The sequence below is a fragment of the Oncorhynchus clarkii genome, chromosome 17 (assembly GCF_045791955.1).
Source record: "Oncorhynchus clarkii lewisi isolate Uvic-CL-2024 chromosome 17, UVic_Ocla_1.0, whole genome shotgun sequence".
NCBI classification, from domain to species: Eukaryota; Metazoa; Chordata; class Actinopteri; order Salmoniformes; family Salmonidae; genus Oncorhynchus; species Oncorhynchus clarkii.
The window spans coordinates 49,338,503-49,356,729 of record NC_092163.1 but is presented as its reverse complement, the minus strand read 5'-3'; the positions used below and the strand labels follow the sequence as shown (position 1 = coordinate 49,356,729).

The following is an 18,227-nucleotide window of genomic DNA, read 5'->3' as shown; positions in this document are numbered from 1 at the left end:
AACAAGCTTGTTCAAATTCAGCTCACTTTAAGCAGAGTTTGTTAGGTGACCACAGGTCGAGAAACAAATTTGATGTCACAGACAATGACACATGGGACAGACTGATACCGCCTTACACACACTTGCCTGCATCTAGCTGATAGTGGGTGTAATCATTAGTCCAACGCGTTAGTGAACCTGCTACAATCATGCAGTAACATTACAGTGTACAGTCAAGTTAGCATTTACACCGGCGGGCCCTGGTGGCAATAAATTAGTAAAACCAAAAGCTTACCTTGACTTGGAAGAGTTCCAGTGTTGTGTTGGATAGTCATAGCCAGCTAGCTATGTTTGAGCAGGGTGTTTCAGTAGGCTAAACTAGCTAGCTGCACTTGTTGGCTAAGTAAGTGAAACTGAAAGTGGGGAAAAAATTACAATCTCGCTCTCACTCTATTTCTTTGGAATTGTCCAAAGAGCGCCGAAACAGTTTGTATCGAGGCACAGATCTGGGGAAGGGTACCAAAACATTTCTGTAGCATTGACGGTCCCCAAGAACACTGTGTCCTCCATCATTCTTAAATGAAAGAAGTTTGGAACCACCAAGACTCTTCCTAGAGCTGGCCGCCCGGCCAAACTGAGCAATCAGGGGAGAGGGTTATTGGTCAGGGGGGTGACCAAGAACCCGATGGTCATTCTGAGAGAGCTCCCGAGTTCCTCAGGAGAGATGGGAGAACCTTCCAGAAAAAACAACCATCTCTGCAACACTCCACCAATCAGGCCTTTACGGTACAGCAGCCAGACGGAAGCCATTCCTCAGGAAAAGGCGCATGACAGCCTGCTTGAAGTTTGCCAAATGGCACCTAAAGACTCTCAGACTATGGTCTGAAGAAACCAAGATTGAACTCTGGCCTGAATGCCAAGAGTCACATCTGGAGGAAACCTGGCACAATCTCTACGGTGAAGCATAGTGGTGGTAGCATCTTGCTGTGGGGATGTTTTTCAGCAGTAGGGACTGGGAGACTAGTCAGGATCGAGGGAAAGATGAACAGAGCAAACTACAGAGAGATCCTTAATGAAAACCTGCTCCAGAGCGCTCAGGACCTCAGACTGGGGCGCAGGTTCACCTTCCAACAGGACAACGACCCTAAGCGCACAGCCAAGACAACGCAAGAGTGGCTTCGGGGCAAGTCTCTGAAAGTTCTTGAGTGGCCCAGCCAGACTTGAACCTGATTGAACATCTCTGGAGAGACCTTTCTCATCCAACCTGGGAGAGGATCTGCAGAAAAGAATGGGAGAAACTCCCCAAATACAGGTGTGCCAAGCTTGTAGCATCACACCCAAGAAGAGTTGAGGCTGTAATCACTGCCAAAGGTTCTTCAACAAAGTACTGAGTAAAGGGTCTGAATACTTGTGTAAATGTGATATTTCAGTCTTTGATTATGCTGTATTGTGTGTAGATTGATGGGGATTTTTTTGTGGTATCCATTTTAAAATAAGACTAACGTAACAAAAGAGTAAATGGGTGGAAAAAGTCAAGGGGTCTGAGTACTTTCCGAATGCACTGTATATACAATTTATAAAGTATTACATTTCACAACACTTTACCAGATACGTTTAGTGTGTTCCGTCCTTCTCATTCTAGACCATGAGAAAGCTTTTGACAGATTAGACATGGCATCCTGCAGATGGTGCTAACCAAGATGAACTTCCCTCAACATCTCATCCACTCCTACCAGAACATCACAAGCAGGTTCTGGTAAACAACACCATCACAGACCCATTCCTCATCTGATCCGGCATACACCAAGGCTGCCCCTTAGCCTCTCTGGGGTATATATTCTACCTAGAGCCTCTTCTCCAGAAGATCAGGTCAACACCAGGAATCCCTGGCTACCAAATACGGGGGGAAAGGCTTAAAGTGGCGGCATACATGGACGACATCACCAACATCGGCCCAGATAGTTGCTCCATTGCCTCAGCAACAAAAGTGGTGGACGACTACTGTGCAACCACTGGTGCCCTTGTCAACAGGGGAGTGAACTCAAAAACCAAATCAAATTTATTTATATAGCCCTTCAGCTGATATCTCAAAGTGCTGTACAGAAACCCAGCCTAAAACCACAAACAGCAAGCAATGCAGGTGTAGAAGCACGGTGACTAGGAACAACTCCCTAGAAAGGCCAAAACCTAGGAAGAAACCTAGAGAGGAACCAGGCTATGTGGGGTGGCCAGTCATCTTCTGGCTGTGCCGGGTGGAGATTATAACAGAACATGGCCAAGATGTTCAAATGTTCATACATGACCAGCATGGTCAAATAATAATAATCACAGGCAGAACAGTTGAAACTGTAGCAGCAGCACGGCCAGGTGGACTGGGGACAGCAAGGAGTCATCATGCCAGGTAGTCCTGAGGCATGGTCCTAGGGCTCAGGTCCTCCGAGAGAGAGAAAGAAAGAGAGAAAGAGAGAATTAGAGAGAGCATACTTAAATTCACACAGGACACCGGATAGGACAGGAGAAGTACTCCAGATATAACAAACTGACCCTAGCCCCCCGACACATAAACTACTGCAGCATAAATACTGGAGGCTGAGACAGAACTGTACCTGTCACAGGACTGGCATGAGACTCTCCCTACCTCGTTCCCTATCAAAACATAGACCATCAAGCTGCTTGTGGTCACCTTCCAGAGGGATGGAGGTGGCTCCGTCAGCTAAGAGGAGACCATCTGCCACATCCAACAGAAGCGAATGGAACGTATGGTCCCTCAGAATGATCCTGGTCATGAAGGCAAACATTCTCCCCATTCTCCTGTACCTAGGCAGGGTGTTCCCCCAGACAGCACAACCAGCAAGAAGATAGAACGCATGATGTTCACCTTTGGGGGAGCCAGATAGAATGACTCAAGTGCAGCACCCTGTACAAAGCATTTGAGAACATGGGGAAGGGGGTCACAGACATCCTTAACATCATTAGGGCACAGAGACTATCCAACTTGGTCACCAACATCTGCCAAACAGTCAGGAAAGCCAGCCACGTTGAATGGTACTTTGCCACCCCCATCCTCAGAACCCTCAGACTCAGCACCATCGAGAACACTGTGCTGGGACCCTCCACCAGTGCACAATACGTGGAGAGATTTGGGGTTCAGGACATGTCTGCCCACGGCTGGGCTGGCATGCTGGAAGTTCAAGGACATCATCGCCCACCTAAGCGCCATTTCAGCCGTAGACCGCAGCAGGTATGGTGAAACGTCATTCAGCACGTCATCACAAACAAACAGAAAGACATTGCATGGATGGCTGTTCATGGTTTCCTCCCCACTAGGGAATTCATGTATAGACAGCACATAGCATGTACAGAGAGCTACCCCCACGGATGCACTGACACTGAAAACATATACCACCTGTTTGTTGAGTGCTCCGTGGCCAGGCGGGTCTGGGCCCTGTTTGTTGCCTCTGTTTCCTATAACAGGTGTTTGGTCAGACGTGAGTAAGACATCAACAAAATAAAGGAGATGATCGTGGACTTCAGGAAACAGCAGAGAGAGCACCCTCCTATCCACATCGACGGGACCACAGTGGAGAAGGTGGAAAGATTCAAGTTCCCCGGCGTACACATCACTGACAAACTGAAATGGTCCACCCACGCAGTGTTGTGAAGAAGGCGCAACGATGCCTCTTCAACCTCAGGAGGCTGATGAAATTTGGCTTGGCACCTAAAACCCTCACAAATTTTTACAGATGCACATTTGGGAGCATCCTGTCAGTCTGTATCACAGCCTGGTATGGCAACTGCACCACCCGCAACCACAGGGCTCTCCAGAGGGTTGTGCGGTCTGCACAACGCATCATCGGGGGCAAACTACCTGCCCTCCAGGACACATACAGCACCTGATGTCACAGGAAGGCCAAAAAGATCATCAAGGACAACAACCACCCAAGCCACTGTCTGTTCACCCTGCTATCATCCAGAAGGTGAGGTCAGAACAGGTCCATCAAAGTTGGGATCGAGAAACTGAAAACAGCTTCTATCTCAAGGCCATCAGACTGTTAAATAGCCATCAGTAGCACGTTACAGGCTGCTACCTATATACATTGACTTGAAATCACTGGCCACTTTAGTAAATGGAACACTAGACACTTTAATAATGTTTACATATTTTACATTACTCTTCTCATATGTACAGTGCCTTGCGAAATTATTCGGCCCCCTTGAACTTTGCGACCTTTTGCCACATTTCAGGCTTCAAACATAAAGATATAAAACTGTATTTTTTTGTGAAGAATCAACAACAAGTGGGACACAATCATGAAGTGGAACGACATTTATTGGATATTTCAAACTTTTTTAACAAATCAAAAACTGAAAAATTGGGCGTGCAAAAATGATTCAGCCCCCTTAAGTTAATACTTTGTAGCGCCACCTTTTGCTGCGATTACAGCTGTAAGTTGCTTGGGGTATGTCCATCAGTTTTGCACATCGAGAGACTGACATTTTTTCCCATTCCTCCTTGCAAAACAGCTCGAGCTCAGTGAGGATGGATGGAGAGCATTTGTGAACAGCAGTTTTCAGTTCTTTCCACAGATTCTCGATTGGATTCAGGTCTGGACTTTGACTTGGCCATTCTAACACCTGGATATGTTTATTTTTGAACCATTCCATTGTAGATTTTGCTTTATGTTTTGGATCATTGTCTTGTTGGAAGACAAATCTCCGTCCCAGTCTCAGGTCTTTTGCAGACTCCATCAGGTTTTCTTCCAGAATGGTCCTGTATTTGGCTCCATCCATCTTCCCATCAATTTGAACCATCTTCCCTTTCCCTGCTGAAGAAAAGCAGGCCCAAACCATGATGCTGCCACCACCATGTTTGACAGTGGGGATGGTGTGTTCAGCTGTGTTGCTTTTACGCCAAACATAACGTTTTGCATTGTTGCCAAAAAGTTCAATTTTGGTTTCATCTGACCAGAGCACCTACTTCCACATGTTTGGTGTGTCTCCCAGGTGGCTTGTGGCAAACTTTAAACAACACTTTTTATGGATATCTTTAAGAAATGGCTTTCTTCTTGCCACTCTTCCATAAAGGCCAGATTTGTGCAATATACGACTGATTGTTGTCCTATGGACAGAGTCTCCCACCTCAGCTGTAGATCTCTGCAGTACATCCAGAGTGATCATGGGCCTCTTGGCTGCATCTCTGATCAGTCTTCTCCTTGTATGAGCTGAAAGTTTAGAGGGACGGCCAGGTCTTGGTAGATTTGCAGTGGTCTGATACTCCTTCCATTTCAATATTATCGCTTGCACAGTGCTCCTTGGGATGTTTAAAGCTTGGGAAATCTTTTTGTATCCAAATCCGGCTTTAAACTTCTTCACAACAGTATCTCGGACCTGCCTGGTGTGTTCCTTGTTCTTCATGATGCTCTCTGCGCTTTTAACGGACCTCTGAGACTATCACAGTGCAGGTGCATTTATACGGAGACTTGATTACACACAGGTGGATTGTATTTATCATCATTAGTCATTTAGGTCAACATTGGATCATTCAGAGATCCTCACTGAACTTCTGGAGAGAGTTTGCTGCACTGAAAGTAAAGGGGCTGAATAATTTTGCACGCCCAATTATTCCGTTTTTGATTTGTTAAAAAAGTTTGAAATATCCAATAAATGTCGTTCCACTTCATGATTGTGTCCCACTTGTTGTTGATTCTTCACAAGAAAATACAGTTTTATATCTTTATGTTTGAAGCCTGAAATGTGGCAAAAGGTCGCAAAGTTCAAGGGGGCCGAATACTTTCGCAAGGCACTGTATATACTGTATTCTATTCTATTCTACTGTATATTAGTCTATGCCGCTCTGACATTGCTCGTCCATATATTTATATATTCTTAATTCCATTCCTTTACTTAGATTTGTGTGTATTGGGTATATGTTGTACAGTTGTTAGATATTTAAGCAATAACACACGAGGGGGTGTGGTATATGAATGACGCAAAGCGGAGTGCCTGGATACAGCCGTTAGCCGTGGTATATTGGCCATATACCACAAACCTCTGAGGTGCATTATTGCTATTATAAACTGGTTAGCAACATAATTAGAGCAGTAAATATATATGTTTTGTCATACGCGTACATACGCGTACATACATTCTGTTATACCACGGCTGTCAACCCATCAACATTCAGGGCTCGAACCACCCAGTTTATAATGAGATATTACTGCATTGTCGGCACTAGAAACACAAGCATTACGCTACACCCGCAATAACATCTGCTAAACACGTGTATGTGACTAATAAAATTAGCTTTGATCTGATTTATACGACAACAAAAAATACAAAAAATCCTTTGCTCTGGGCTACGTGGGACAGAATGTGGCCAATGGCAGAGTCACTTGATGACAGTCCCCAAGTTCAAAGCCAAACTAGGGGAACTTCTACGGGAAACCAGACGCTGTGAATCTGCTTAACTGTAACAACGACATCGGCCAATACAACAGATCTACGAAATACATCCAGGGGCTGGAGTTAAAGATAAGCCCCAAACCCAGCCAGAATCTTTTACCAACCCCCACTAGCAGGACAATGAGGGAACATCTAAGTATGTATATTGACCCATAAGCAAAACATTGTTATGGAAGTATGAAATGATTGCTTTGTTTTAATAAATATTTGCCTTAACTACTGCCTCAACCATTTCTATGTTTTGCTGAGGTCATAATTGTATCATATCACTGAGGTTTGGGTTCCTTATTTTACCAGCAGGGGCCCCCACAGGGCTGAGGTTCTCCACTGGATAACAGTGGAGTTAATAGTGTCTATAACCAGTTATCCATCCAAACATTGTAGGCCAGTAAAGTACGTTGGATAAAAAATGTCACGTCAGGCCTGATGGAAACAGCACATTTGTCGATAAACTTTCCAAATGTCAACAAAACAAAATAGGAGGTGGATTATTTTTGTGTTGGTAAAATGAATCATGTGAGACGTCGGTGAAAACGCTTTTATATGCACATATTGATATAATAACAATCATATCGAAGTAAACTTGGAGTCATGCAATGACATGTGACCCTCCCACTACGACTCTGGGAAAACATGTCGTTTATGAGGCTACAGATGAAATACATTACGATCGTCACAGGGTAGTGAAAGTGCAAGGTGATGAGCTTGATGCTCCTTTCTAATAAATATTGAGGGTCTTATTCTTGTGACATAATGATCGATGCTTGGCTGCCGTTTGACAAATCAAAAACATTCTCACTCTTTTGTCCATAATAATCTCATAGTTTAGGCTATAGGCCTACCTGCACGGTAGGCTATCTACTGCAAGCTGTTGGCTAGAGTGCACATGGCAATACCAGAGTGGGCACATTCGCTATTAATGCAACATTTGTTGTGACAAAACCATCAGTAGAATTGAAAATGTGATGGAAACATATTTAACTTGTATGTTTTATTTGGTACATGGGAATTTAACTGAAAAAGTTATTTTTATGTGCACTATGTCATCACGCACAGCCTTTTATCTGCAACAAGTCAGTTTGATGGAAACACAGCTCTCTTGGGAAAATGAGCATATTGTTTTAATAAGGATTTTAAAATATTTGCATGAAAATCTGTCACCAATTGGATGGAAACCTAGCTTATCAGTGGCCTTCTATCAGAGGCTTTCTATTAGTCATTTTAAATTAGCTGTATTTGTAAACATATATGAGAGAAGGTTGGTGTGTGTGTCATGAAGAGCAGTGACCATGCTCATGTACACCTGACTGCAGAGCATCTCTCCCTTCCTGGTCCCATCAACTCACCAATCACAGCTCAGCGCTACCCAGGGACAGCAGTGTGGCTGTACATTTGACAGCCGTGTGTGAAAAAATGACATGTCTGCTGGCATTTACTTTGTGTCGGTCTATTATGTGCTTCCACATTGATCTTCTCCTACTGGACAATATTGATCAGCCTGAGATGGTTGTTAAACTCAACAGCTTTGACTTAAATGTACACCAGTTCTTTAAACCTTGATCCCAGTTTATTATGAATCATCATTGCACCAGGATTTTTGACCCAATGCCCAATTCTTTGTTGTCCATAAACTATATAGACTCTACTATGAAGTGATAACATTATGATTATAACTATCTACCAGGATATTTGAGCCAAAAACCTGGTTACATCTGCCAGGAGGCAGAAACTTCCCCACAAGTGGATCCTCCAGCAAGACAATAACCCCAAGCACACATCAAAATCCACAAAGAAATGATTGACCACAACATCAACATTTTGCCGTGGCCATCTCAGTCTCTAGACATTAACCCCATTGAAAACCTGTAGTTTGAATTGAAGAGGGCAGTCCATAAGTGCAGTGGAAGGATATCTAGGATCTGGAAAGATACTGTATGGGAGGAACGGTCTAAGATCCTTCCCAATGTGTTCTCCAATCTCTTTAAACCCCCATCTTTTTGAGAGAATAACAATATTGCTTGTTAAACAAAATCTCTTTCTCTAAGCAATTGTATTACTATAAAATAATATAATTTCCCAATTTCTTTTTGCAATATAATTTAGCTCAGTATTTGTATCATTTACATTATTGTATTATTATTGTGCTTCTGCATCCAAATGACTTCCAGATAAATATAAAAAATGGCCTTTGGAGCTTACTGATTGTTGAGGGACCACCACGGTATCTGTGTGTGTGTTTATTTATGTATGTCAGAAGCAGAGAGAACACCCATAGCAGTGTGTCTCTCCTTATGACCAGCCAAGCCAGACAAGCAGGGAGACTGCAGCAACTCTCCCCAGTTGTTGTGTTTGTGGCAGAACTTGATCCCAGAATATACATTTCACCACAACATGCACTCTACTCACTCATGACGAACATAGCAGATAAAATACTTTATTAATACGCTTATATAATGTATGTCAACATTTATAGACAAAATATGTACATCAAACATCTTTCTGGTAGGTCCCAAAATATCAAAGTACCTCTTTCTATAGAAAACTAATCTTCTGTTAAAACATATACATTCACTTCTCGCCAACTCCCAAATACATTTCATAAACATCTGATGTTTTCTTTTATCAGTGTTTCACAAGTAAAAGGCAACAGGATGATAAACTCCAGGTTTGACTTGAGCAGAGTCAGATTGCAGATCAGGGTCAGCGCAGGGCTACAGTATGTACATTAGTTATTATGCGGTAAAACGACTGTCCAACCTTTCTCTCTGGTTCGAGCGCTAGGACACGTATCAAAAATAGAGATGTACAAGAAGTATAAACAATAATTACAAAAAGTCCCTCTAAACTGTCAGTGAATTCCCAACTTGACATGGTCACATGATGACCTCACTAACTCCATACAGTAAGGAAATTATTTCACTCAGGATGTTTGTTGTTGTCATAGGGAATGGGGCAAAGCGCAGTGTCAGTGATGGCAATGGTGACCTAAGGTAAATAGACAGCAACCTTTGGGTGAATGGTGACTATTGACATTTGGTGTGACATGGTTTACAAGGACGGTGTGTGTACAGCTGAGCCCTGTCAGTGTCCACAGCATGTAGAAACCTCAACAGCAGCAACATCTACGGGACTGCCACTTTTTTACATTTATACATTCAACCGTGTGTGTGTGTGTGTGTATGTGTGTGTGTGTGTGTGTGTGTGTGTGTGTGTGTGTGTGTGTGTGTGTGTGTGTGTGTGTGTGTGTATCCAGATCAGTGGGGTCAATGTTGCACTCAGCACTCTGGTGGGGGTATAAAGTCAAACATTCAGAGAGGATTAGGAAACAGGTTGAGCTGTCTTCCATCCACACATTCCCTCTTTCTTTTATTCTCTTTTTCTGTTTGCAGCTGTGGATTATGCCTCACCGATCTGGGACCAGACCTTCTGCATGCGCTCTATCTGTCTCCCTTCTGTCTTCTGACTTCTGGGATGAGGGGAGAGGGGTGGTGGTGGGTGATCTGACTGTCTGGTCATGTTCTCCTCCATGTATCCTCTCAGCATAGCAGTCTATGTTCAATAACACTTTTCTGTGTAAGTGCTCAGTGGTCTCTCAGTCTTTGGTTTCCAGGTTCATGGGAAGTACCTGCTTTAACACTTGGAGGAAGGCCGGGGAGTCCATGGGGCTTTGGGCTACGGTAGGGGGAGAGGGAGAGCACCCCCTGGGGGACATCATGATCGAGGGAGAGGGGGCATGCCTGTCACTAGGCATGCCCTGCGCGGAGCCTCCCAGGCCAGGGTAAATCATGGGCATGGCCCCTGAGTACCAGCACTTCTCCAGCATGGGCAGATAGGCGGCGGCAGAGGGGGGGATGAGGTAGAAGGGCATGCAAAGGGGATGAGGTTGGGCCTGGTGAGGGGAGTAGGCGCTCATGTAGCTGCCGTGGCCGCTGGAGGAGGATGAGGATGACTCTCCGCCTGAGAGAGACTCGTCCTCGGATGACTCGACCCGGCTGCGTTTGTGGCACGCCTCATCTTCCTGCTTAATGCAAAATGACGCCCTCTTTTCTCCCAGCGCCCTCTTCAGCTGTCTCTCCTGGCCGTAGTACCCTGCATGCGACACCAGATGCTCAACCTGCTCGCCACCGTAGCCGCTGTCTGTGTCTGTATCGCTGCCGCTCTGCTCACCGCCCGCATGGGCATACCTCCGCTGGATGACGGGAACGCAGTTCTTCCCATGGCCTTCACTGGGCTTGGGGGGCTGGCCTGCAGGCTTCTCCCTGTGGGCCTGATGATGTTGGTAGTGGATGGTGGTCTCTTCAGACCGGGGTTTGCAGGGGCTACAGGGAGGACCCTGGAGGACCTCAGTGGCCACCTTGTGCAGGTGGTTGACCATGTGGGAGGGTGTAAGGTCACCGTGACCCTCCTGGTTGACCAGGTACTGCAGCACCTCCTTGGCACAGACATGGAAGCCTGAGCGGAAGATCTCCTCACTGTTCTCCTGGCTGGGAGAGGACTGCTCTGTAGGCAGGAATGGACAACACCACAAACGCTGTCAAACACAGATCTACCACAATGCATTATTATGGAAACTACCAAACTACTTTCATCGTATTTACATGATTCTTGTAAGTAATATATCTTAATATGGGTATAAAATCCCCTTCTACGCAACCACATCCAAACTAAATTTAGCAGTTATTCTGACTCAGTTCCTTATTCTATTATTATGTTATTATAATGCAGTAGATGAGCAATACACTGTGCTGCATTTGAAAATTAGTGAGGATGTGGTCTGCATCCAAATTGAAACTAGCCAAGGCAAGAGACCACAAGCTATATTTAAATTCACTGATTTGTATGCGCTTCTGCATAATCATCTTATTGTGTGTGTGTGTGTGTGTGTGTGTGTGTGTGTGTGTGTGTGTGTGTGTGTGTGTGTGTGTGTGTGTGTGTGTGTTTGCTCACCGATTTGCATGCCATTCTGCAGACTGAGGATTTTCTGCTGCTGGTTTTCCAGTAGAGTGGTTAGAGCTTTCACATGCTTAAGTGTGAGCTCCAAAACCACAGCCTTCTCCAGATGGCCAAGAGTCTATGGGAAGAACACACACTACTTTCAGCACGGGCTCATCTCTTATGGATTACTAACACACACATGCACACAAACGTTCTCAGCAACAATCAAAAGCAATAACTAAGTAGATCTACTCAAATGCAACATTTGAATGTGTAATATTACATTCTTTAATCTATAAAAATACAAATCAGAGGAAATGTGTTCAATTTTAGTTAACATCTCAAAGATGCCATTTGTTTAAGTATTCACATTCATTATTTAATTTACAATTCCTTTACAGATCTCACCTGTTAGTCAGGCTGTCACCTTAACCTGAAGTACCACCAAGCAACCACTTGATCGCGCTTTAGTAATGTGCTACTTCAAGATAAATAGGAACTTACTGTAAGTTTCAGGTGCTCGGGCAATAAATCTTTCAACTGAGCGATGCACTCGTTTATCCTGTCACGCCTTTTCTTCTCGATAAGTCGGTGAGGCAGTTTGTAGGTTTCCTAAAGGCAGGAGTGATATTGAGGTTAAATAACAACCTCAGCAGTTTGACGAGCAGCACTGTGAACAGTAACATGGACTCCAAGGATTACATCATGTGGGAAAATAGGTCACCACATGATCGGAATGATCAGGCCAACTAATTGATCTAAATACATCAATGTTTCAATAGCATTGTATATAATCATAATATTATTCTATTGTAATCATATTTACAAACAGTTAATTAAGTGAATAAACACCAATATTGTTTCTATAAAAAAATATATAAAATATCAACCAACCTTGCTATCATCTCCTCGTTTCATTCCCCGACGGGATTTGTATACATACATAGGGAAATCCATCCTAATGAAAACCAGAAGACAGTCAATGAGATGTGGGTTTGGTGAGGTTGCGCACTCAATGTCAGGAGACGCGAATGTATGCCACTATAAAGAGGGCAAGCAAGGCATAGGGCACAAGAAGAATCATCAGCAACTTACCCTTGCATGTCAGGCAGCTCAGCCTGCTGGTGCTTGGGGGTGGGTTGCGCACTTGGAATCCTTTCCATTTCAATTCTCTTAAAGCTACTCCAAATGACGCAGGAAAGGGCAAGCTTTTTTCCCCCAATGTTTTCACTCAAGAACGCAAATGAAATTGAATGAAAGTAAATAGTCCTTGAAATTTTTCATAAAAATATTTAAGTATTTCCTCCAATTTGTAGAGATAAGTAATCTATTTTACATTTGCATTGTTGTTGTTATGATTATTTATCGCATAATGGGAGCAGTGTCCCGGAGATCTCCACGTAGTCAGTCAAGAGGGAGTCCCGCAGATGCACTAGTCTTGGTTGCGCGTTGGGAAAGTGGGGGAGGACAGAGCTACGTGTTAAATAAACCCCTGACTCTCGCTCGCAATGACCTATCTCTGTCACATGAGTCTCACGTTTTGGACGGCGCTTGTCTTCTCGGACTGCCCATTTTCTACTGATAATGAGGATCTGGGGGCGGACGTCGGCGCCACGTCACACCGGAGGACTGAATCCCGCGTCCAGTGTACCTGGCTAATATAGCCAGGCTTGTAGCTTCACACAACACAGAGCTACGCATCTCTCCAATAATGCTCAGCAGGTTCCACTACTGACAAGACATCATGGCAATAATAATAATATTGATATGGGAATAACTTTGCAAATATTGGGGAGTTTAAACGTGATAATATCTTATCCCAATCCGTTTATTTAGGCTATATCATCCACCTGTTGTGTCATACACAACACAATTTAGCCATAACTTTATAAAAATAAATAATTCACAATTACAATGTATTATTAAATTATTATACTCTAACTTGTACCTCTTCACTGTGATAAGTTAATATACCTATGGCATAGGGTTTTATAATAGGGGGCTTGCCATTTACCTTGTGTAGCACAATGTCTTAAAAATAGTAATGTAAGGCTATATTAAGTTATTTCACCATATAAGCGCATTGGCTGAAAATCTTAATTGAAAATGCAAGATAGGCCCTATCATTGAAAGAGAATGTGCATAAAAACTGAGAAAAAGTGCATGTGATGTCACAATGTCAAATGTTGGAAATGTAGGCTAGCCCTATTATTATTGGTTAACTTGGAATGAATCCATAGATTCATAGGCCCACAATTTAACATTATAATTCAATGTAATAGTCTACATATTTTTTGTAAATTATAAATTATCCTTCAAGCATGCAGTATAATTGAAAACCTCTGATATTTTTTAAAATTTTGTTTTGCATTAGGACCCTGTTGAAAAAAAAGGTGCACCTGCTTGAGACATGTATTTTTATAAGAGATCTCATTGCTTAGAGACAACCAGACTATTTGCTTTGGTTTCAACAAGTGTGAAGGGCCATACTGTTATTTTGCGCCATCAGAACCATCTGCTAGTTCAGACTGGAAATGTGTCTGAAGACTGTCTGCTTTGTTATCAAGTGTGCCACAACCATTGTCAAGTTGATCTCATGGCCTCACCCGCCCCTGTGCGCTGAGGGCACATTCAGCACATGGCTACCATTTACAACTAATTTGCTGTAGGCTACTCCACTAGCAGCGTATCACCTAGCGGGCTAAAAACAGCAAGCAAGCTAGCCTTTTAGCTTCCCACATCTCCCCCCATGTGAAATAATCAGATTTATAATTAAATAATGTGCCCGAGCAAATATGATTTACTTGCCAGCAGTTTTTAAGGCCTAGTACTCGAGAAGAGTCCATGCTCGAGACCACATATGGTCAGTGTTGCCATGTTCACATTTTTCCCGCAATTGGGCTACTTTGAAAACGATGTTGCAGGTTTTTGGGCTATTTCTAAGTTGCACCACGGCCGCCTTGGCATTTTCTTTTAAACACATGTATTTCACTGTGACCTGGTACTGACTGTCAGGCAGTGCCGCATGCTGTTGCTGAGTGAGTGACTGGTGGAGAGGGCCAGAGGTGTTTGTGTGTGTGTAGAGAGAGCACTACAGTTATTGACTGAGACATGAGGGAGAGGAGCCAGAGAGATATCTATTGGGTGAAATACCACAGTGTGCAATCTCAGTAAGATGTGTGACCTGTTGCCACAAGAAAAGGGCAACCAGTGAAGAACACAATTGTAAATACAACCTTTATGTTTATTTACAAATACACCTATTTGCACATCATTACAACACTGTATATTTGAAATGTCTTTATTCTTTTGGAACTTTTGGAAGTGTAATGTTACATTTTTTATTGTTTATTTGACAATATTATTTTTTTTAGCCTTTATTACTTAACTAGGCAAGTCAGTTAAAGAACAAATTATTATTTACAATGACGGCCTACCCCGGATGACGCTGGGCCAATTGTGCACCATCCTATGGGATACCCAATCACAGCCGGGTTGTGATACAGCCTGGATTCAAACCAGGGACTGTAGTGACACCTCTTGCGCTGAGATGCAGTGCCTTAGACCGCTGCGCCACTTGGGAGCCAAGTGTTTATTATCTATTTCACTTGCTTTGGCAATGTAAACATATGTTTCCCATGCCAATGAAGCCCCTTAAATTGAATTGAGAGAGAGAGCAGCAAGCGTGCATGGTTGTGACAACTTTTTTACTAGTTGTAGGTGGGCTATAAAGATTGTCATTATGGTGACACCTATTTCCAACCCTTTTTCCATAAAACATAATAATAGTACGCTAGAACTAAATAAATAATGTAGACAAAGCACTGGAAAATTACTTTTGGTGCACTAGAGTGCATTACATAAATTCACTCAGAGGTGGTTTATACTGCATTCTAATGTTGACTGCTTAAAGAAAATGGTATCAAGCAAAGGGCTTTATGCATGGTCAGTTATTGGGTCTTGGGGTCAGCCCGAGAGGAAATTTGAAATGGAAGAACGCGGCTCAGGAAAAGACCCAGATGCAGACAGTTCGAATAATGGACTTTATTATATAAACAGGGCAAAGGACAAGGGTCGGTAGTCCAAGGCAGAGTCCGTAAGGTACAGAGTGGCAGGCAGGCTCAGGGTCAGGCAGAGGTCCGTAATCCAGGGCAGTGGCAAAAGGTACAGAACCGCAGGCAGAATGATCAAAACCGGGAAAACGAGAAAACAGGCTCAAGGAAACAGAAGTACGAAAAACACGCTGGTAGGCTTGACAAGACAAGAAGAACTGGCAAAAGACAAACAGAACACAGGGGACAATGGGGAAGATGGGTGACACCTGGAGTGGGATGGAGACAAGCACAAAGACAAGTGAAACAGATCAGGGTGTGACACACGTGGTTGTTTTTATGTGGAACAATATCCCTGGAGTCAGTGCAAATCAATTTGTGCCACTTGTGTAGCCTACCGAGACCTGGCAAACCAATTTAATAAAAAGCCTATTACTTCAGTTTGTTGTTGTAGCCTTGTGTTATTATGAACACATTAGATTGACGGTAACAATAGTCAGATTAGGCTACAGGTCAAGCTATTAAAAAAATAAAATACAACTGCTTGTTGTTGACAAGCATATTCAGTTCTATTATTAATATTTAATTCAGTGATTTAAATTATGACACTATCCTCAGTAGCCTATTCCAGAAGGCTATTGGGAAACACAAGCACTTCTTATTACAAAATAGCCTCGCTATTCATTCATAAATTAGTCTGCTAATTTGAACTACAGGCTACTGTAGACTATCTGAAATTAGATGTAGGTCTGTCAGAGGCTATAGGCTACCTGCCTTTAGCTAAGCAAATTATGGCAAAATATTTTAGTCTCTAGCCTATGCCTATTGAAATGACAAGTCAATCTCGCAAATGGGCCATTTATACAGTTTGTAGTCTTAACATATGGCACATAATAACGGCACAATTGCCAGAAAATAGCCTAACATTAGTTTTTTTTTTATCTTCATCCAAGTGTTTCTTCCTCAGAGATTTCGAGATCCTCTGTCCAACTTGCATCACTCAAACTCTCCTTTGGGATTTATGTATAGTTATGCACATGCACAAAGGGAATTAATTTAGATTTATAAACCTTGTTCGAGCCCTGAATGCTGATTGTCTGAAAGCCGTGGTATATCAGACCATATACCACGGGTATTAAAAAATATGACTTTTTACTGTTCTAATTACAGTGCTAACCAGTTTATAGCAATAAGGCATCACAGGGGTTTGTGGTATATGGTCAATATACCACGGCTAACGGCTGTATCCAGGCACTCCACGTTCTGTCGTGCTTAAAAACAGCCCTTAGCCGTGATATATTGGTCATATACAGTGGGGAGAACAAGTAGTTGATACACTGCCGATTTCGCAGATTTTCCTACTTACAAAGCATGTAGAGGTCTGTAATTTATATCATAGGTACACTTCAACTGTGAGAGATGGAATCTAAAACAAAAATCCAGAAAATCACATTGTATGATTTTTAAGTAATTAATTGGCATTTTATTGCATGAAATAAGTATTTGATACATCAGAAAAGCAGAACTTAATATTTGGTACAGAAATCTTTGTTTGCAATTACAGAGATCATATGTTTCCTGTAGTTCTTGACCAGGTTTGCACACAATGCAGCAGGGATTTTGGCCCACTCCTCCATTCAGACCTTCAGATTTCGGGGCTGTCGCTGGGCAATACGGACTTTCAGCTCCCTCCAAAGATTTTCTATTGGGTTCAGGTCTGGAGACAGGCTAGGCCACTCCAGGACCTTGAGATATTTCTTACGGAGCCACTCCTTAGTTGCCCTAGCTGTGTGTTTTGGGTCGTTGTCATGCTGGAAGACCCATCCACGACCCATCTTCAATGCTCTTACTGAGGGAAGGAGGTTGTTGGCCAAGATCTCGCAATACATGGCCCCATCCATCCTCCCCTCAATACAGTGCAGTTGTCCTGTCCCCTTTTCAGAAAAGCATCCCCAAAGCATGATGTTTCCACCTCCATGCTTCACGGTTGGGATGGTGCTCTTGGGGTTGTACTCATCCTTCTTCTTCCTCCAAACACGGCGAGTGGGGTTTAGACCAAAAAGCTCTATTTTTGTCTCATCAGACCACATGACCTTCTACCATTCCTCCTCTGGATCATCCAGATGGTCATTGGCAAACTTCAGATGGGCCTGGACATGCGCTTGCTTGAGCAGTGGGGACCTTGCGTGCGCTGCAGGATTTTAATCTATGACGGCGTAGTGTGTTACTAATGGTTTTCCTTGAGACTGTGGTCCCAGCTCTCTTCAGGTCATTGACCAGGTCCTGCCGTGTAGTTCTGGGCTTATCCCTCACCTCCCTTATGATCATTGATGCCCCACGAGGTGAGATATTGCATGGAGCCCCAGACCGAGGGTGATTGACCGTCATCTTGAACTTCTTCCATTTTCTAATAATTGCGCCAACAGTTGTTGCCTTCTCACCAAGCTGCTTGCCTATTGTCCTGTAGCCCATCCCAGCCTTGTGCAGGTCTACAATTTTATCCCTGATGTCCTTACACAGCTCTCTGGTCTTGGCCATTGTGGAGAGGTTGGAGTCTGTTTTATTAAGTGTGTTGACAGGTGTCTTTTATACAGGTAACGAGTTCAAACAGGTGCAGTTAATACAGGTAATGAGTGGAGAACAGGAGGGATTCTTAAAGAAAAACTAACAGGTCTGTGAGAGTCGGAATTCTTACTGGTTGGTAGGTGATCAAATACTTATGTCATGCAATAAAATGCTAATGAATTACTTAAAAATCATACAATGTGATTTTCTGGAGTTTTGTTTTAGATTCCGTCT

The 18,227-nt window shown here is 43.2% G+C and overlaps 1 protein-coding gene across 1 annotated transcript; it reads right to left on the bottom strand.

Moving 5' to 3' along the window:
* Positions 1–8,861: 8,861 nt before the first annotated feature.
* On the bottom strand, positions 8,862–13,023 carry LOC139371025 (class E basic helix-loop-helix protein 40-like). The gene is made up of 5 exons (XM_071111052.1): positions 12,472–13,023; positions 12,271–12,334; positions 11,881–11,988; positions 11,389–11,512; positions 8,862–10,941 (listed from the first exon to the last, which is right to left on the bottom strand). The coding sequence occupies exons 1-5, from the start codon at positions 12,537–12,539 to the stop codon at positions 10,034–10,036; spliced, it is 1,272 nt and encodes a 423-aa protein (XP_070967153.1). The 5' UTR covers positions 12,540–13,023; the 3' UTR covers positions 8,862–10,033.
* Positions 13,024–18,227: the final 5,204 nt, after the last annotated feature.

What these genes read in the sequence shown, in the direction of transcription:
- LOC139371025 (XM_071111052.1), bottom strand. Translation starts at nt 12,539, where the DNA reads ATGGAAAGGATTCCAAGTGCGCAACCCACCCCCAAGCACCAGCAGGCT. An exon ending in GAGCTGCCTGACATGCAAGG is followed by an intron (nt 12,335 to 12,471) that starts GTAAGTTGCTGA and finishes GGTTTTCATTAG; the next exon opens with GATGGATTTCCCTATGTATG. An exon ending in CCGAGCACCTGAAACTTACA is followed by an intron (nt 11,513 to 11,880) that starts GTAAGTTCCTAT and finishes TTCTTCCCATAG; the next exon opens with ACTCTTGGCCATCTGGAGAA.